Source organism: Pipra filicauda, unplaced genomic scaffold (assembly GCF_003945595.2).
Source record: "Pipra filicauda isolate LSUMZ 115617 unplaced genomic scaffold, ASM394559v2 scaffold69_size3009148_pilon, whole genome shotgun sequence".
Classification (NCBI taxonomy): domain Eukaryota; kingdom Metazoa; phylum Chordata; class Aves; order Passeriformes; family Pipridae; genus Pipra; species Pipra filicauda.
This window is the reverse complement of record NW_024104864.1, coordinates 2,824,584-2,844,405: the sequence shown is the minus strand read 5'-3', so window position 1 is coordinate 2,844,405 and position 19,822 is coordinate 2,824,584. Positions and strand designations below refer to the sequence as shown.

General features: G+C 53.6%; 1 protein-coding gene across 7 annotated transcripts; it reads left to right on the top strand.

Annotated features, from left to right (window-relative positions):
* The first annotated feature begins 7,852 nt into the window (after positions 1 to 7,852).
* IFFO1 (intermediate filament family orphan 1) lies at positions 7,853 to 18,323 on the top strand. Of its 7 annotated transcripts, none has more exons than XM_027730412.2 (10): positions 7,853 to 8,598; positions 13,530 to 13,590; positions 13,676 to 13,771; positions 14,008 to 14,148; positions 14,592 to 14,600; positions 15,064 to 15,224; positions 15,707 to 15,827; positions 16,523 to 16,615; positions 16,809 to 16,939; positions 17,547 to 18,323. In XM_027730412.2, the coding sequence occupies exons 1-10, from the start codon at positions 7,916 to 7,918 to the stop codon at positions 17,647 to 17,649; spliced, it is 1,599 nt and encodes a 532-aa protein (XP_027586213.1). In that variant the 5' UTR covers positions 7,853 to 7,915; the 3' UTR covers positions 17,650 to 18,323. The 7 variants fall into 7 exon arrangements, with proteins under 7 accessions (XP_027586213.1, XP_027586212.1, XP_027586210.1 ...); XM_027730411.2 differs by having other exon boundaries at positions 16,520 to 16,615; XM_027730409.2 differs by having other exon boundaries at positions 15,040 to 15,224.
* The last annotated feature ends 1,499 nt before the right edge of the window (positions 18,324 to 19,822 follow it).

Genomic DNA, 19,822 nt, shown 5'->3' with positions numbered 1-19,822 from the left:
GTCTTGTCCTTTTCCCTTAAACATGGAATACATTCTGAAACATTCTCTTGAACAGGGAATTCTGCCATGTCCCCCCTTACTCTCCCTCCACTCCATGCTGATGCCCTGGCATTTTTGGTGTCTGTCCTTATCCCCTGCGATGTGGATGTTTGTGAAGAAGCAGTGGGAGTTGAAATCCTAGCTCCCTGCAGGAAGGCTGTATTATGTGGTGCCTGTCCAGCTGAGTGTGTTGTCAGGCTGGAGCTCCTAGGCACTGGTCCTATGCTGTTCCCTAGTTCCCCATTGTCACTAAGTGCTACCAGTTCACTGTTGTGACTGTCCCCATTTCACGCTTTTGCTGGTCCCCAGCAGTCTCTTAGTTCTTGGCCTCCCAGGCTGGAGCAGGGATCGCTGTTGGTTCTGGAGCTGTACAGTCATGTTTCTTTTTGCTTGTTTGTTTACACAAATGTGGCTGTTTCTCCTCAAGACATACCCAACAGTGGTCTGGGCTGTTTCTATTTAAACATCACCTTAGGTCCCTTTCTGTTGTCAGTGTGAGGGATATTCTCTTTGGTTCTTGTCTCCAGTGAATAAATCTTTTTCTAGAGGCAATTCCTTAATAGTAAGTTTTCTAAGTGTGCTTAGAAAGGTCTTTTGTTCTACCACAGCGTGCGTGGAGTTGGGTGTGTAACAGACCTGAGGCATATCTCTTGTTTCTGTAATTCTCTCACTAGCTCAGCCCACAGAAGGCTTTACCTTGATTTTTTTTTCCTTGCCAAGCTTTGAGTTCATGGGAGAACTTGTGCTGTTTCAGTGTTTGGTGTTAAGGACAGCTGAATGCAGTGGGCTGTAAGACCTAGGGAATTCTTTCTGTCCTGGTCTGCTATGCTACATGTGAGACTGCAGCTTTCCCGTGTTACCAGGTTCAGCAAGTGGTTCAGAACCCCTGTCAGACACACACATGCACTACTGATGCAAGCAGACACAGACCAATGAGCAGAAACTGAGGAAAACTACTGTGGTGAGTACCCAGGGAAACAGACAGCACTCATAAAGCATGAATAACAAAAGAGGCCTAACCCTGTTCTTAATCCCTGGCCCATGAAACTTAGACCATGCCTAGTGGATTGTCTGCCCTCACTTTCATGGGTTGCTGGTAGCTGGTCCTCAGACCTCTTTTCCTACTTCCAGGCTAGTCCAGGTTGCAGTGAGCTAACACATCACCAACGTGCATACGTGCAGAGGAAACAGCTGGGATTAGTTTAATACAAGGCCAGGACAGATGGTGGTAATCGGGAGCAGGGCTCAGCCAGAGGGGCACGCTGACCAGCAGCCATTCTCTGTGTGACTGGCTCCTTCTATTTATTCCTTGTCTCCATTTCCCATTTCCCATATTCACTTCTCCCTGATTTAGCTCGATGCTTCCCTTTCCCCTCCTTCAATCCTTCCCCAAAACATCCCATAGTAAGTTTTCCTCCCATAATCTTCCTTGACACATTGCATGATAAAGTTTACACAGTCACACACCCTCAAACATCCCATCATAAATTTGCTCCTTCCCACGAAGCTCATGATAAAACTGCCTTTTTATAAGTTGCAAAGTTTCTGGCTGAAGCTCTTCAAGGTTGCATTTGAGTGGTTCCTGTAATGGTTCAATCTCTGTGTCTCAGGAGTCCTGGTCTTTGTTGCAGCCCTGGTTATCTTCCGCTTTTTAGGGTTTGTCTATCTGTGTATTTCATTTACTATAACTCTGGTTGGGGGGGTGGGGCTGACTGTCGTTTTGTATTGAATAGCCATTAACCAATTATCTTTGTAGTTGAATATTACTTTTTTCCCATGCTTCCCAGTGAATTAGGGCAGAGAGGAGCCTCTGAATGCAACTGTCTCAATCCAGGTTTGTGTGGTGAGGTCTGGGTTGCCAGATATATGGGACCTGAGGGAAGTTTTCTGGTGTCTTTCAGAATAATTAAATAAATGCTGGGTGCAATAGCACCCAAGAGAAGAAATTATTGCTTCAATACTGCATTTCTAGTGCCCCCCATCTGAATAAAGATTGTAAAACTGGGAAATGTTCAGAGAGGACAAATACATCCTAAGTTATGGAATGGTTTCAGTGGAAGAAACAGCTAGAGCCTCTTAGAGCCTGGAAAAGAGACCACGTGGGAAAGAAGTGATATTACAGTGTGTAAAGTTGTTAGTGGCGTGGAGAAGATGCACAGAGAACAACTGCTTGCTCTTTTCCAACGAACACAAAAAATGAAAACCCTAGGGTCCATCAAACGCACCAAAAGTATAGGTAGCCATGAAACTCCTTTCTGCAGGATACAGTGGATGTTAGCAACTTATACAGGTTGAAAACCCAGCTGTATGCACAAGGAAAAATGGTTTTTGTAATGGTTGGTAGACACAACTGACTCAGTACATCCACAAGCTGTGAACTGCTAAAGCCTGGAGAGCATTGTGAGGAGGGATCACTGCTCACTTACCCTGGTCACAAACTCCTATGTCCTCATCCTGCACCAGAAACTGGTATCTGGGCTTAGATGGACTATGGGTCTGCCCCAGCTTTGTGGCTCTTGCATCCCTGGGAGGTGGTCCCACTGCTGTGCCTGCTCCTCGGTGCCCTCAAGGTTGAGTCCTGAGTGCTGCCTGGCACCTCGTTTCCCTCAGCTGGGCCCTTGCCACAAAAGGCTTTGCACTGCGTGTGGGAACAGGAGCTTCCAGGTAGGCTGAGTCCTGGCTCTCCAGCCTTTTTTTCCAGTTCTAGGTTTCCCCTTTTAAGGAGTGATGAAATAGAGGATTTTAGCATACAAGTCAAAACTCAAACCATATGGCAATCTTCCAGCTACAGGGCAACTTGTACCTGGAAGGGCTTTTACCTCTGGCCAGCCATGGGTGTGTCCTTTCAGGAGCGATGCTAACCTGTCCCACTTTGCTGCTGCTGCCTGTCGAGATCTCTACGCTAACCTGCAGTCTTGGCTTGAGAATCAGTTTATCTTGATAACCCCAGCAGCAGGGAGAGAATGTTCGTGGTTGGGATCCCAACATAACTGTCTGGTTTCTAGTGGATCTCCAAATTATGTCAATCACCTCTGAAAGGTGGGAATAGCTGCTGGCTTAGCTGTGTCAATAAAACTTCCTTCTTGCTGAGCATCGTTCCATTCTCTTGGCATGCCTTCTGTTATAACTGGGAAGAGACAGGGGAGATTTCCAGCTCTCTTTGGTGGTTTGCTCCCCTTCTGTTCTTTATTTCAGCCATTACAGTTATCACTGCTCAGAGAGGTAATGTTGAGTGTGGCATTGAAACGCTGCCATCGAGCTTCAGAGGCGGTACTGGGGAGGCAGCAGCTGGGGATGAAGCTTGGTGGCTTCCCTCTGCTTTCTGGTACAAGGCTGCTGGTCACATTAGACTTGTGTTTGCAGCTGCCTTGTTACTGTAGGAATCTTTTGTTACCTGAAAGCTGAGATTTCTGGAAAACGTGACTGCTGGATCACCTTTCAGTACTTTCCTTTAATGTATTTTAGTATCTGAAAGCTGCTGATAACGTGGCTTGTGAGAGCTGAGGCAGAGCAAAGCAAGAACTGAGGCAAAGCAAAGAATGAAAGCAGATCTGAGGGGTAAAAACGCTGTCATAAATTAAAAGCTGGTTGGGAGAAGTCAGCATAATGTGTCATGATATCTGTTCCACTGTACTGTGCACAATCCTTTCCCCAAACAGAGAGTCTATTGGAGAAGCCTTATCAGGATACAATGAAGACGGCCAGCCGGCAGCTCCTGCCTGCCAGGCTCCGGAGTGCTGCCAGCTCACCTCTGCAAGACAGGAGGGAGAGGTAGGGCACTGTGCTGCTGCATCTTCGGCATGTTAGAAGGCAAACAAAAACTTCTGGGGACAGTGGTGCATAATGGAAAGAAGAGACTCGAGCAGCATTGCGTGTCAGTCACTAATTCCAGTGATGTCATATGCTGTAATGTCTGTTCTATGCTGGGCAGGCAGCCTGCGGTTGTATTGTCTCGTGTCTGGATGTATCCACAGGAAGGGACTGAAATCCCACACTGCACGTTTCAGAGACTTGGGTGTAAAATTTGTATCTCTGAGCACACACTGTATTATACATAACACCCATGGATACATACACTTTTGTAGGGGCTGAATCCACAAATGACCAAGGTCCCATCAGCAGACTTTGCTCCCCTAGGCTGTCCATCCCTGCTAGGGAGGATACGGAGAGCTCCCAAAGAGGTTGTCTCTAAGTCCCACCTGTGTGATGGAATCAGTGGGGAACTGCTGAGAAGGTAAGGGCAATTAGGCCCTGGGCTCTTGGCTGTAGCACCTAGAACTGCCTTCACATGAAGACCTGCCTCCAAAACTCCCTCCTGGACTGGTGGTTTTTAGAAGAAATCCCTTCCCTCCTTTGCCATTAGACACGTATTATTCTGTGTGTTGGTAACTGTGGCGATCACCCAGCTGCTGTTGGTAGCTGTTCCTCTGTGCCAATTTTTTCACATTTGCACCCAAATCCAGGCAGCTGACAGGGCTGATGGCTTTGCTAGGCAGCTAGGTACCCAAAAGTTGTGTGTTCATTGCAGCATCTGCCTCTGGCTGTGGATAGAAGCAATTTTAGGGGTCAGACTTGGAGAGTTTACACTGAAACGTTCCAGCAGTGTGGTGCAAGGGAGAAGGTACCACTGAGGTACTCAGAGGGAAGGAGAGCAGGGAGATGAGGTATAGACACACTGATGAGATGTAGCCTTAAAAGAAAGAGCCTCCATGAAAGCTGTGGAGCTAATTTGAACAGGTTTCACCTATGAAGCACATTTGCAAGGAGGATGCATTAGCTAGCAAGAGGTTCTGAGATCTGGGAGAGCAGGAGCATCGCAACGTGGCAATGGATGTTATAGCTAGGCAAATCCAAATGAGGCATGTGATTTTAATAGGGCATTAGCCACCTGGGGAATCTACCTTCATTTTTCCACAGACGCTAATGGTAGAAGCTCAGTCTCTTTTTACTGTGCTGTCAGCAATTAGAGACACAGTCCCACACAATTACTTGACCTGAGCTACAAAAATTTGCACTGTCTGTTTTGCACAGGGTCAGAAAAAGCGATGCTTCTTTCTTGGCCCTAAAATCTGTGGAAGTAAGATAACCATCAGCATGTTTGTGAATAAGTGTATATTTTTACATTGGCTACAGGGATGATTTTAAGAGCTGTGGTGAGGAGCTCTGCATGTCAGCAGGTATGGTCCAGCAGTGCCACTGCTGACCCTGAGCTGATAAAGTGGGGGCAGAAGCTAGAGAGGTGCCTTCTTGGTGAACAAAGAAGGGAAGATGAGGAGAAGGAACTCTTGTGCTGCAGTGAGATTGAGGCCCAGTGGAGGGGTGCTGTGGTCCCCTGGGTAGCAGGATTTTCTCTAGGTTCTGGGCTTCCTCAGGAGTAACTAAAGTTGGCCCTTTGCCCTAGCCATCTTCTGTGTCAGTAGGAATCCTTTACTCAGCAAGTATCCCAAGCAAGGGAAGTTAGTTAGAAAAAAAAGGAGGCTCCACACTGCCCTGTCCTTTCCAAGAGACAGCAGGAGTGTTGGTGGGAAGAGGTGCTGTAGGTCTGTAGCTCCATCCCTGCTTGTACACAGGACTGTCCCAGCACTAGGTCACATCGCTGTGGATTTGCATAGCTGAGCCCTGAGAACCACCACGGATGGAGATCCCACCACCTGCTCCAGCACTGTGCTAGCCTCCTGGTGGAAAAGCTTTCCCTGATGGATGGCGATGCCTTCCTCCACTGGCATTTCATTAATCATCTCCGTGTGCCAGGTTTCCCTATCAGGACAGGAGCAGGCCAAGCAGAGCTTGGGAAAGCACTTGCTCCACGGTTTGTGGCATTGCTCTTGCCTGTGCTCCCTGCTGGCTGCATGCAGCAGCAGATCACCCCTGCCTGACCCTGCTCACCTGGGTGCAACAGGTATGGAGGGGTAAAATCAGGAGTGTGTGCAAGAGGAGGATGCTGGCAGAAAACGCGGGCTGCCAGGCGTGCAGGCAGGCTGTGGCAGCCTGGGGGGCGGGTGAAGGGACGTCAGTGACTGTTAAACGGGCGTGTGCTGGGAGGTCTCCGAGCTGGAGCTGCCACCGCTGCTTCAAAACAAGCTTCTTGACTGGGATCCCTTTTGTCCACCTGTCCTTCTCTTTTCCCTGGCTGTTCATTCGGTAGTATTGCTGCTGGGCATATGGTTCCCTACTGTCTGCTGTTTCAGTGCTGGTGTTTGGAAGATGGGGATCTCTTGTGCCTGTCCATGAGGAAAGCCCTCCTGCCCTCCTCTCCCTTGACAAAAGCACCGTGTGCCACAGCTCAGCCTCTCTGGTCAGAGGAAGAGCAAGGGAACAGCTACTTAAGAAGAGGAAAAATGTTAAAAAAAGGAGGTGACAGAGAAGGAAAGCTCACTTCATTTCCCAACCTAACCGCATCTGGGAGGGACCAAAATCCAGTTATGAGTTCCAGTGGTCATGAGTGCGCCAGGGAGGATGCAGTCAGGTTAGTGATGGGATAGGAGGTAGTATAAATGCAACTGGGGGCTGCTGTGGGGAGCCTAGAGGCATGGACAGGACAGGGGAGATAGGTAGGTCAGAAGACATAAGTGATACTGGACACAGCAAGGCAGGAGAAGGAAACAAATTTGATTTAGCCTGCTCCCAGGTCAGGAAGGCAGAAGAGTAATGGAGGGATGGAGGAGACCTGTAACCCTGAAGGAGAGGCAGCAGGGAACATGCAATAGGCAGACTCGGTCAAGACTCACAAAGCCAGCCATCTTCAGTGGGGCTGGTAAGTCTCTGGAAGTGTGGATTCAGTCATACCTTGGATCCCAATGGGAGGGCTGTAGCACACCACCATACTGGAGCACGCCCACTCCTTCCACAGAGCTCAATGTAGTGTGGTGCTGGTCACCTCCCCTAATTCAAACCCACTCCTCGCTCACCCCTTGCTGATGGCTCAGCTGAGACCTCGGAGGCCACGTAGCTCAAGTGCCACACTCGGCTCAGGTCTGCAGTGGAAGTCTTGGGGCAACTGGCCAGGAGCACACAGACATCAAGGGAACACAGGTGTCCATAAATGGATAACAGGGTGAGGGGCGATGCCAGTGCTTTTCGCGATATTGACCTGGGGTTGGGGTCAGGGAGGGAGAGACTGTAAGGAAAGACCTAAAGAAGGCTAAAATATGGGGCACGATATAAGACCCGAGGCTGCTCTGTGAGCAAGGAAGAAGGAAGCCAGTTGCAAGCCAAGCATGATATCTGAGAGGCTGGCTGCCTCCACACAGCCTCCTCTGCCCTCTGGCTCGCCATTATCCAGTGGCAGCTCTCCGTAGGCGGGCTGCTGGCAGAGCAGGGGCAAGGCTGCCTTGTGGGGCTCCAGGAAGCATAAGGAGAGGGCTTCGGGAGTGCAGAGGGAAAGTTATGCCCTCTTAAAGGGAAGCAGCCCTGGGGAAAGCACTAAATTCTATGCAATGCGAATTAAAAAAAAAAAAATACAAAGGAAGAGACAGAGGCACGCTGTGCTGTTGCTGGGCTGATGACGGGAATTAGTACCCGGCGGGACTTAGCTAGCGGTGCTGGAGCGGGACTTTCCCCCGGGATCGTGCCCGCCGGATCCTGCCGGACCCCGCCGCATCCCTTCGCCCCGGGGCGCCCCGAAACCTTCCGGGGAAGCTGAGCCGCCCCCTCCTTCCGCGGGGCTCGGGGGCCGGGTGAGGAAAGGGAGGTTCTGCCGTGTCCCCTCCTCTGCTCGCTCCGCCCGGGGCCGGCGGCGGGGAGCGGGGGGCGGCTCTCCGCGCCCGCCGCCGCCGCCGCATCCCCGCCGCAGCGGAAGCCGCACCCCCGCCGCCGGGGCCGGCCGGGCGCATCCCCCCCACACCCCCGGAGCTCCCCGCCCCGTCCCGCCGCCGCCATGAACCCGCTCTTCGGTCCCAACCTCTTCCTACTGCCGCAGGAGCAGCAGGGGCTGCCGGGCCCCGAGCTGCCGCCGCCGCCCGCCGCCGAGCCCCTGCCGGGGGAGCCGCCCGCCGGCCCCTTCCCCGCACCGCCCGCCGCCATGGCCCTCCGCAACGACCTGGGCTCCAACATCAGCGTCCTGAAGACGCTGAACCTGCGGTTCCGCTGCTTCCTGGCCAAGGTCCACGAGCTGGAGCGGCGCAACCGGCAGCTGGAGAAGCAGCTGCAGCAGGCGCTGGAGGAGGGGGCGGGCGGCCGCGGCCGCGGACCCCCGCGCCGGGACCAGGCGGTGCAGACCGGCTTCGTGGGTCCCATCCGCACCCTGGGGCTGGGGCTGGGGCCGGGGCTGGGGCTGGGGCCTGCCCGGGCGCTGGGGTCCCCCGGCTGCCGCCCCGGCGCCCCCGCCCAGCCCTCTGCCTTCTCGGCCGGTTCCCGCTTCATGCCCGGCACCATCTGGTCCTTCTCGCAAGCCCGGCGGCTCGGCCCGGGGCCCGAGACCACCCTGGTGCAGGGACCGGGAGTCTCCTGGGTCCATCCCGACGGGGTGGGCGTGCAGATCGACACCATCACCCCGGAGATCCGGGCCCTCTACAATGTGCTGGCCAAGGTGAAGAGGGAGCGCGACGAGTACAAACGCAGGTGAGAAGGGGCGGCGGGAGCGAGGGGTCCCAGCAGCATCCCCCGAGGGACCGAAACCGTCGCCGGGGAGGCTGTAAGGCTCTGCCCGGTGGGCGCTGTGCGGGAGAAACAGGGAGGGAAGGAGACAGTCCTCGCCAGACTTTCCAGGAGCGTGGGCTCCAGGCAGCGAGAGACGGGGTTGCAAAGCAAAAATGGGAACCCCTGAAAGCATTTGTCTATGCCTGGGTCTCCTCACTTGCCTCCTCGTTTGTGAACCCTCTCGGGATGCTCGTTGAGCCTTTTTCCATCTTATCAACCCGGCATGAGGGACTAGAAATACCTTTCCAAGCAGGGAAGGAATAACATGACTCCAAGAGATGTGTTTTAGAGGGGAGAGATTCTGGAAACAATGGGGAAGGAGGAGCAGCCAGAAAGTAGGTGAGGAAGGTGGGCATGCAGCAGTGAGCGGGTTCGGATTGAAAAAGGCTGCTGGGAAGAGGAGAGTTCTCTGGATATGTCGGAAGATGTCAGGAAGCCCTGCAGCAGGGTAGCCGGGTCCCCCAGGCCCTTTCCCTCCCCAGTGATCTCAAGCTGGCCTTCGCAGCAGAGAGCTGTGCTGGAGCACCACACTCCTCCGGGGCTTTCCTCTGGACCCAAAATAGCTGTGGCTTGGCATGTGCCTTGGAGAAGGATGAAGCAGAATGCAAAGCTAATCTCTTGGCCGGTTCTTCTTTCCCGTGCGGGGTGGCTGCTGCTCTCCCATTGCGCCGGCTGTGCTTTTGTTTCAGGCCAGTTTCCGAGGCTGCTCCCAGAGCTGCACGTAGGATGAGATCAGGCAGGGGCTGGCGTCGCAGGGTCAGGGCACGGCGCCGGGTGAGAGCGTCGCTGCGACTGACACCATCAGACAGACTGATTTTCTTTTTCGGAAGTTATGGTGCTTTAGAACCAGTTCAAAGTAACTGACTGTGCACCCAACTACCCACGGGAGCTGTGCTGCTGACCAGTTCTGCACAGCTGTGGGCTCTGGTGCCAAGATCAAGGCTGGGGATCCAAGATGACACCTTACACTTTTGGCTTTATAAGGCTTTGGCTGAGCAAACTTGACTGTCAGATGCTCTGAAGGCACCAAGCAAGGCACATGGAAAGGAAGAGTTGGCATCTCTTCTTTCCCAATGATTACTGTGTGTACCTTAGGCTTTTTATTATTAAACCAGGGGTCTGGCTCCTTCTCCAGGGGCGAGCTGCACTCCTTGCCTTGCATTTTCAGATCATATACCAGGGAGCTGGAGCCACCTTTTTGGCCTGGACAGCTTGAGCCACAAAGGGGGTCAGTCAGAGAGGACCAAGTTGGGTTTGTTGATGCTGCTGAAACTTTAGAGAATGGAGAGCTTTTAGGGGTCATCCTGCTCTGGAAAGTGAGCTTTGGGGAAGGCTGCAGAGAGGGTGACAGAGGGACTGCTGAGGGTGAGCAGAGGGAGCACCACAGGCTGCTATGAGCCAATGTTGTTGGTGGGATCTATTTTTGGAGTGTGTTACCAGGAGCTGGGGGAAAGCAGACCCCACCCCCAGACCCTATCCAGCATTGGGAACTTTCTGATGGGAACAACCAAGTCCCAAACAGGGGAATGGGACAGGAGGATCCCATTTCCACACCCTTTTCCATGCTGAAGCCTGACAGCAACATCCCCAGGGAGCTGAGACTTCCCTACCATGGTGGGCTGTGATCTGCCACGGGGACAGTGCAGCTGGTGTCATGCCTTTGCCACCTGCCTGGTAGCAGATGGAAGAGACCGTATTAACACAGGACTTCCCGGTTTATGACCTGTGGCTTGGGTGCTTGAGCTTGTGCTTTCTTCAGGGCAGCGTTGCTGCTATGCAGCCCGCAGCACTTGGAGCAGTGCAGCAGGAGCTTCTCTCTGGATACACAAGGGCCTGAAATTCAAGTCAGGGATCTAAGAGGGGTGCGGGGGCTATAGGGAGGGATGAGAATAGATGCAGCAACAGGAGAGAGGCTTGCAGAAGCTGCACTTGGGAGGAGTGGACTGAGGCTGGGTGGCTTGGAGAGGGGCGAAAGGTGCCTGTGAATATCATACAGACCTGCTAAGTGCTGGGGATCTGGGAGTCTCATCAGGTTTATGTTGTCTGCTACATCTGTATTTACAAGTAGTTTTTATCTTGCATGTTGCAAGGACATGCTGGAGATGTGGGGTGAGCAGTGTTACAACAGTGTGTTAGAGTCACTGAATAGTTCGGGTTGGAAAGGACCTTTAAGGATTACCTAGTCCAACCTGCCTGCCATGAGGTTTCACTAGATCAGGTTGCTCAAAGCCCTAACCTTGAACATTTCCAATGATGGGGCATCCACAGCTTCTCTGGGCAACCTGCTCCAGTGTCTCACCACCATGATAAAAAAATTAATCCTTATGTCTAATCTAAACCTACCTTCTTTCAGTTTAAAACCATTGCCCCTTGTCCTGTCATTGCAGGCCCTGGTAAAAAGTCTCTCTCCATCATTTTTGTAAGCCCCCTTGTTTATTAAAAGGCATCAAGAATGTCTTTTGTTGTTGTAATTGCCCTCCAAGGAACTGTGCCAGGTTACAGGGCCTTCACCACTAAGGTGAAGCTCAGACCTACTTCAGACATGGCAAGAGCAGCCCAAAGCACCGGTGTGCACTAACCGTGGATAGGGTGAGGCACCCCAGTGCCTCTTGCAGTGAACAGGATTTTTAAAGATGGGGGAGTTGTTTATATTGCTAAATGAACTTGTTGAGGGGACACACCTGGGAGGGGGGATGCTGTAGGGACAGCACTGCATCTTTTCATGTCACCGGCTTTAGGGGAGGGCTGTTCCATGGCTGGCAAGGAGATGGTCGGGTCTGCCTGCTGCTGGGACCCTCCTGCCCTTGCTCTCTGCCTTCTGCGTTTCAGCCTTTGGGCAGGTTGTTGCTTTGCAGTGGTGCAGGAAGGACCCACATCTCCCCTTGGCATGCGCTGGTGGCCATGGGGTTGCGTGGGGCAGCCTTGCTTCCAGCTGGCAGCAACCTGGCACGGCCGCCGGCCGCACTGGGCTACGGGTGCAGTGCTGCAGGCAGGTTATTATTAGGAGTGGTGCATTGCAGGAGGGAGCAGGGAAGGAGCCAGGCAGAAGAGGAGAGGGTGAGAGGTTCATAATGGATGGGTGCACAGATTTGTCTCTTGTGGGGTGAATCGCTGTCTCCTTCTGCCTTTAAATTGCTGTTTGTCTGATCTGAACTCATCTTCCATAGCACTGGTATGAAATGAACTCTTACCAGGATTTGCAGCTGTGCTTTACTTTCCCAGTGAGTCTGGGATATATAGAGATTTGGAGGGAGGCGGGGACCAAAAAAGAGGAAGTGCCTCACAGAGAAAGATGCTGCAAATTTTTTTCTTGTGGTGGAAGGCATTTTTGTCCCTGGCGAGGAAGGCCTTGTTTGAGCAGCTCCCATATAAGGGCAGTTCTACCTTTTAACTTTCTTCTTTCTTTTCCCTTCATCTCTCTCTTTCCCCAAAGGGATGGGAACCCCCTTTGATTCCCCTTCTGGAGCTGTGGTATGGATCCAGCATCAACAGGAGGAGTGTACACTTTGTTCTTGTTTGAGTAAGGAGCAGCATTGGTAGCTTTAAGAGCTTAGAAATTCATAAGCCAGGGCTCTCCCACGTTGTCAGATTGTCCAGATACCCTGAGATAACAAGTGTGAGGGCTTCTCATATACTTTCTGATTTCCTAGACATTAGGATTTATTGTTCAAACTTGGTGTAAGTGAGAAGAGAGATTTTTCATGTCCTCATGCAGAGTCACAGTGTCTGTGTTGGTGCTTGCAAGCATTAAATAGAAACCAGAGATCACCGCACCAGGAAGGGTCCAGCTCTGGTTGCTTTCCCAGAGTAGTCTTACTTTCTTGGAAAAATCTGGTGCTCCCAGAGAAGCCAGGAGCCAGGGAAGAATGCAGCAGCCCTGCCCCATGCCACACCACAGCACATGCCAGCCCACCTGCTCTATGGGATAGTCACTCAGCAAAGAGCAGTGCAGCTTCATGGCCTCCCAATAGACTGTGGAGTGGGCCAACACTGCAGCATGATCTAAGAGGACGATCTCATGCAGTGAAATATAATATAATTGCTAGGGGATGTGTCTTTGTATAGCAAGGCCGGGCGCCTTGCAGGTCAGCCGCTTTAAAAGCTGCAGAGCCTAATACAGTACCCACCAGCCAGCCTGGTGTAAACTGAGACACCCTATCCTGCTTCCTTCTAGGATGAAACAATGTTCTCTGATCCAACCTGTTATGCGGCAGTAGAACCAAGGACACTTGTGCTCCTGCCCAGGCAGCGTGGCCCGGCACAGGGCAGCCCTCTGCATTGGTACAGGCGGAGAGCAGCTCTTCATGTGGTGCATATTGTGGTCACTCACACCGTGAGGTGGTTTGGCGTCAAGATTGGATTTTGTGCTTCTGGACAGTCTGAGCTGCAACACTGCAGACACACAAATGTGGTCACAAAAATGTGGCACAGGAGGCAACTCTGCAACATCTGCAAACCCGTTGTTGAGTGTTGGAGCTGAACCTCATGTGACCCAGGGCTGAGGGGCTCGGGGGTGGATGGAGAGGCCAGTGGGCTGCATCAGGCCGTGAGCCAGCCCCAGTGTGGCAAAGTGTGCAGTACAGCCTGGGTCGGTGTCCCCAGCTCCCCCCGTCGCAGGGTGGGCAGCCGTGGTGGGGCAGGGTTCGTGGCCAGCGGGGCCGATGCACTTGGCAGCTGCCATCGCCTGAACACGAGAGGCTATGCATTCTTGGGCACGTTCTCCTTCCCACCCCGGTGCCGTCATCCCACCCTCTTGGATAGCTTTGGGGTGAGCAGCTGCTGCTCCGTCCTCTCTCTTTGGCAGCCAGCGAGGCGAGGCCGATAGGATCTGACCAGCACGTTTGTCTCCCTAGATGGGAAGAGGAGTACACGGTGCGTGTCCAGCTTCAGGACCGGGTGACTGAGCTGCAGGAGGTAAGCTCTGCCGTCCCCCACTTCCTTTGCAATGCAGCTGCCCCCCCCTAATGCTGATTTGCTTGTCTCCCTCTGCCTGGGGCAGGAAGCCCAGGAGGCTGAAGCTTGCCAGGAGGAGCTGGCCATGAAGGTGGAGCAGCTCAAGGCAGAGCTTGTTGTCTTCAAGGGACTGATGAGCAATGTGAGTCCCTAACCCCTCTCTGACCCCACAGCTGGTCCTACGTGAGCAGTGGGGCTGTGTAGAAAAGCAGTTCCTTGGTGGGGCACAACCAGCACGGAGGTGGTCTGGCAGGGTGCAGTGAGCAAAGTGGAGATGTGGATGCGGTCCTGCATGAGCAGGAAAGTGGGGGCAGTGATTGCTGTTTGCCTTGCCTAATATTCCTCCTTTGTCCCCTTTCTGTGATGCTGTGGGTTCAGAACATCACAGAGCTGGACACAAAGATCCAAGAGAAGGCCATGAAGGTGGACATGGACATCTGCCGGCGCATCGACATCACTGCCAAGCTGTGCGACGTGGCACAGCAGAGGAACTGCGAGGACATGATCAAGATGTTTCAGGTGAGAAGCGCCTGATGCTGCTCCAGGCTCAGCTGCTGGCTCTGGGGAAGAGAGTTCTCAAAGGAGGTAGAAGAGACAACACCAGACCCCTGCCAGGGGAGACGCTTGGTCACCCTCACTCCTTGCAGTCCCTTGCTTTCTGTCTCTCTCGGGAGGACCAGGCTAAAGGGCACAGAGAGGAGGTGGAAAGCTCCAGATGTTGCTTTGGGCATCAAGAGTCCCCTCAGCCTCTTGCTGACCTATTGTGTTGGGTCCGGGGACACCATAGTGGTAGGGGAACAGCTGCAGGAGGGAGACGAGTTGCTCGAGCGTCTGTCTCTAATTCCATCTCTCTCCTTCCCCTTCCCCTCTCCGTCATCTTCTCTCTGTCTCTCTTCTCTGTCTCTGTCTCTTTTCTCTTTCTGGATGTTGCTGCCTTTCTGTTTCGCTCTTTGTCCCTACAGAAGCAACTGGTTAGTTTCATTCAGTTGGGAAATTTTACAAATTTTAAACTTACTATAAATAAGGTCGGACTGTATATATTGACATATTTCACCTTTTTCAGACTCTCTTTTTTCCTGTTTCTGTCACTGTGTTTCTCTGTCTCTGGACTGGGGTGGTGGGTGATTTGAGTTTTTCTGCAGTAAAACCACATTGTTTTTTCTCATCAGATTCATAGATTCCATTTTTAGTTGCTTAGTTTTAATTTTAAAAAATGCTAAAACCATGTTTTATCCATTGCATCCACCTTTAACCTGATCATAATGAGCCCATCTCTCTCTCTCTCTCTTCTCTTCCTTCCTTTCTTTCTGTCTTTCTCTCTTTCCCTGCCTTTCTGTCCCTCCACCATTCCTTTCCCCTCCATCTCCCAACTACCTGCTCCTGACCTCGGACCCGGCTTCGTTTCTGTAGTCTCTGCACTTGTCTCCCGTTAAGGTCCCAGCCTCGGTGGGGCGGAAGCGGGAGCGCAAGCAGGTCAGCGACGAAGACACCTCACTATCAGAGAGTGATGCCTCCCGAAAACCTGAAGAGGAAGAGGAGGATGAGACCACTGCCATGAGTATCAATGAGGAAATGCAGAGGATGCTGAACCAGCTGTGAGTGCGGCTGCTGCGCTCCTCTGCCGACGGTGTTGTGCCAGGCTCCAGCATCAGGCTCCCGGCTGGTGCCTGGGATGGGGAGGGCAGGGGTGGTCTGCAGCTCCCCTTCCCAGCTGAGGGCAAGATGGGAGGTGCTGCTGTGGAGTATGTACACCCTGTGCTCTGTGGCATGGTGGGACTGACCCCCTTGGGAGTCCTGAGCCCACCCGTGCTGTGAGTGGGAGCTGGACCAGCTCCCCCTCTCTTGACCCCTTGCCGTGTTTTGGGAGTCCCTGCCTGAATTTTCTGGGGCTTCTGACCATATAGCCCCTCCCCATCATGTGTTGGGTTTGGGCACACTTGAGTTCACCCTGGCCAGACCACCCAAGAGCTGCAGCCCTGCAAGCTCATGAGCGGGAGCAAGGCTTTTGGCACCGACTCAGCCCCTGCCTGCCATGGTGTTCCTGCTGGGTTCTGATGTGCTGTTCCCTTGCCCCCAGGAGGGAGTATGACTTTGAAGATGACTGTGACAGCCTCACGTGGGAGGAGACAGAAGAAACGCTGCTCCTCTGGGAGGACTTCTCTGGATATGCCATTGCAGCCGCAGAGGTGCAGGGGGAGGTAATGGTGGTGTCAGGTCCCCTTGGGGATCCAGCCTTGGGTTGGGACACCTGGTCCTGCCTCAGCCTGGGAAGATGCTCCCTCAAAAACCAGACTTCAACTCATCTATGCCTTTTCAGGCCTGTACAGATGCTTTCCTACCCCTTCTACACGAATACATGAATACATTACTTGTTGAGGTCCCCCTATTAGAGACTCACCAGGGACCTGTAGCCTGAAGGATGTGCTGAGAACATGGTCCACACACATAGGGGAGCCACAGTCCTCCCAGAAGAGAAGACCTCCTCTGACTGGGCTGGTCTGTGGTGATCCCTTGCTCATGTTCTCCAGCCCATCTGCCCAGTGTGCAGCAAAACTGCCCAAGCAGTGTCTGGCTAAAGCCCTTGTCGTCCCACATCTTTGGCCCCCAGCAGTCCCCTGGGGATGTGTAATGCTTGGAAATGGTCTGTGCTCTCCAAAGCTTCTGTGCATTGCTGGGCTTGTTCTGGGTTGATGTGTTCACTGCCCAGCGTGGCAAGTCCTAGGTCTCCTAACTCCATGTTGGCAGAACTGACTCATGCCTTCTATGTGCTACACTGTATATGTTTCTTCCTCTTTTCCCAGTGTTGCCAGTTCTTTCTCTTTCTGTCTTGCCTCTGATTCCTCATGTTGGACACCTCCCTGCTTCTAAACATGCTGTCTGCTCTCCTCAGCAGCAGGACGACAGCCTGGAGAAGGTGATCAAGGACACGGAGTCACTGTTCAAGAGCCGTGAGAAGGAGTACCAGGAAACCATCGACCAAATAGAGGTGGGAGAATGAGGAAGTGAGAAGGGCATAGCACAGAAGGGTGTGAAATGGGGGAGTGGATCCCTGGGGGAGGGAGACACAATGCTGGAGCAGACCATTGGCAATGGGGGTAGCAGCCCCTGGTCTGGCTGTGCCCACTGCCCTGCACCGCACTGTGCCCTGGGCTCATCTCTGCACCATTTCCCTTGTGCAGCTGGAACTGGCCACAGCCAAGAACGACATGAACCGGCACCTTCACGAGTACATGGAAATGTGCAGCATGAAGCGAGGCTTGGATGTGCAGATGGAGACTTGCCGGCGGCTCATCACCCAGTCTGGGGACAGGTGAGCTTAGCAGGAGGGATGGGATACCCATGCTCTGGAGCCAGGGTGGTGGTGAGTGGGAGCTGAAGGACTCCTGCACTGCCCTGATGTGGCATGGAGTGAGGGCAGCTTCCAGAGGCTGTTGGACTCGTGGTGACCAGCCTCCGCTCAGGTCATGGTGCCACCTCTGCAGAAGGTGGGCTGCACGCAGGAGTCTGTTTTGAGAGGTGAAGCCAAACACCCCTGATGGAGAGAGGTGCTGCCATTGTTGCAGGGACATTGTATAAGTCCCCAAAGGCCTGTGGAGCCAGGGTGGCTTCAGGCTAGGGACCTCTGTGGTGGGCTTTCAGACCCTTAGCCTTACATGCCTTGTCAGGGTCCTGCTCTGGACAGGTCCCTGAAGCATTTCGCCCAGCTCTGCTCCATGCTCTTGACCTCTTGATTGGTGTCCTTTGGAACACCCTCCCCGGCCTCCAGGGATTCCCACAGACTCATACTCCCCAGGGGAGCAAGAGGGGCACTTCAGCTTCTCTCACTCCTGCTGTCCTGCCCCCTGCCCACACCAAACGGGGTCTTTTCCCTCCTCCTGGGTGATGCTGTGACCGCTGCCCTTTGCTATTCTCTGCAGAAAGTCTCCTGCCTTCACCCCGAGCTCCAACAGCGAGTCAGCCCCGAATGAGGAGAGTGAGGAATCGGACCGCGATCCACCCAGCGATGCTTCTATCAGATAATGAGGGGAGGCCCTGTTCCCTTGGACCCCCTTCCTGGCATGGGGGTGCCTGAGTCACGCCTGGGAGAGACTGTCAGGGACGTGGAACCACTGGTAAACGTCTGTCACCCAGGCTCACTCCCATTTTGGGGTGCTTGGCAGATCCCACACACCCCCCCTCACCGGATACCTTGCAAATGGGAATAGCTAGATAGACCTGAGGGCCCTTGCCTGGGCTGCTCTGCCTTCAGCCCCTTCTCTATTCCCTTTTCCTGCTTTGGTTAAACCGTGGTTCGGGCAGGGAGGCTCCAAACCTGCCACGGTGGCGTTCTCCAGGACCTGTTCCCAGGCCCCCCAGACCCACCTCCTCTGGCCTCCGTCCTGGTACACTTGACTTGCCCCCTGCCCTCCCTGCGCTACACGGAGCTGAACGAGAGCCGTACCTCCCTGCAAACTGGACCTGACACTGGTGCCAACTGGACCGAGCCCAGGGCTCTCTCTGTCCTTGCTGCTGGCCGGGTGCCTGGCTGGTGCCCCTGCCATGCCGGGCACCCTGAGCCCTCCCACCCCTCCTCCGGGTTGGGGGCCAAGTCCCGCTCACTGTGCACTTTGCTTTGCCGCCCGTCGGCGATGCGCTCACGTCTGTGTTACGGGGGCGAGGTCATTAAATGGGACAATTTCCTTTTCTACAGCTTCGCCGGGTGTGGGCTCTCCCTGTGCTGTCGCGGGCGATGCGTGGCTTGAGGCAGGGGGTGTCCTCCACCAGACCCCCAAGCTTACCTCATTGGGTCCCCTTATGGGGCAGTCCCATCCCTTGGGCATGCTGGGTGGGACTGGCAGATGGGACAGTGGTGAGGTCCCTGTTCTGAGAGCCACCAGCCCTCAACAGACTGTGTGTAGCATTGGTGTTGTGTGGGCTGCCTTGTTCTTAACCTGGAGCATCATCGATGCTGAGGCTGAGGGATTGGAAGTGAAGCTGATCCTGGCTTGTGACTTGTGGACCTTCCTCTCCTGTTGCCTGGTCTCCTCTGCCGTGCCAGGGCACCCTCCTCGCCTGCTCTCAGTCCCACATCCAACCTCGGTGTAACCACAGTGGGGAATCCCCTGTCCCACCATCTCTTACAGCGTTTGTCTGGCTGGCCTGTGGCATGTGCTCCTCTGGTGACAAGAAGGCTGGAGCCTGGCAGGGTGTCAGGAGGGGATGAGCAGCCTGCTGAGAGCCAATGTGATCCAGAGAGGCAGTGTCTTCTGGAGAAACAGTGTGATACACTGAGCAGTGGACTCAGGCTGCACAGCCAAGGCAGGTGAAGCTCTGGAGAAAAAATGCTTCTCACTAAATGTCCTGAAAGGAAAAGAAAGTAACATAGCAGTAGAGTTTTTTGGATCATCTCTGAGATTAGGTAAGGTAGATAAAATGGGGGCTGAGCGATGCAAGAGTTTCTCTCTGTAGGTTCATCATAGGTGGCCAACGGTGCCATGTGCTTTAGCTGGGAATGCCGTGGCATCCGTGCACCCCAGCACAGTATGTTGGCATTTGGGCAGGGTGAGGCCCTCTGCCTGTGCCTGTAAGATGTGTTACGGCATGTGTTGGTGTTTTAGTGTGGGCTGACCTGGCTGGTTAGAGCTGGCAGGGAGGTGAGTCCCTGCAAATGGCAGAAGTCAGCAGCCGAGGAAACCTCCAGGCCAGGGTGGAGCTGGAGGACTGCTGCTGCTGGGAGATGGCAGTTCTGCAGCTGATGGTCTGCTGTGGCTGCGCTCCAACTCACAAGTGCCACCTTCACTTCTTGAAGGGAAACGGGGAGAGTGTTTCATAGGAGCAGCAGGGTGCTGGGAAGCAACAGAGGTGTGTTCCCTTGTCCTGGCTGCTTGTGGCTGTGTAAGTGGATGGGTAGTGTGTGTCTCAGTGCCTGCCATGGCCCTCACCTCCATGCTGCCTTGTCCAAATTTCTTTCCCTCTTCCCTTTTTATTTTTCTTCCTAAAAGAGCTAAAGCCAAAGGAAATATTTTAATAGTCTTTTACTTTCAAGTGATGATGCTTCACACACAGTAGATCAGGGATCACTTTCTATCTTGCCTGGAGGCTCTTCTGGTTCATGCAAATTCCCTTTCCTGTACGTGTCTTTGCAGCATTTTCTGCTCTTTCTCTGCTGTGGAGAGCTCTGTGAGTGGCTGGCAGCGTCTGGCTTTCCCCGTGC

Bases quoted from the DNA above. Each gene is read 5' to 3' on its own strand.
- IFFO1 (XM_027730408.2), top strand. From the start codon at position 7,916: ATGAACCCGCTCTTCGGTCCCAACCTCTTCCTACTGCCGCAGGAGCAG. The intron at 15,225-15,706 runs GTGAGTGCGGCT...CCTTGCCCCCAG, and splicing joins CAGAGGATGCTGAACCAGCT to GAGGGAGTATGACTTTGAAG. The intron at 16,940-17,546 runs GTGAGCTTAGCA...TATTCTCTGCAG, and splicing joins ATCACCCAGTCTGGGGACAG to AAAGTCTCCTGCCTTCACCC.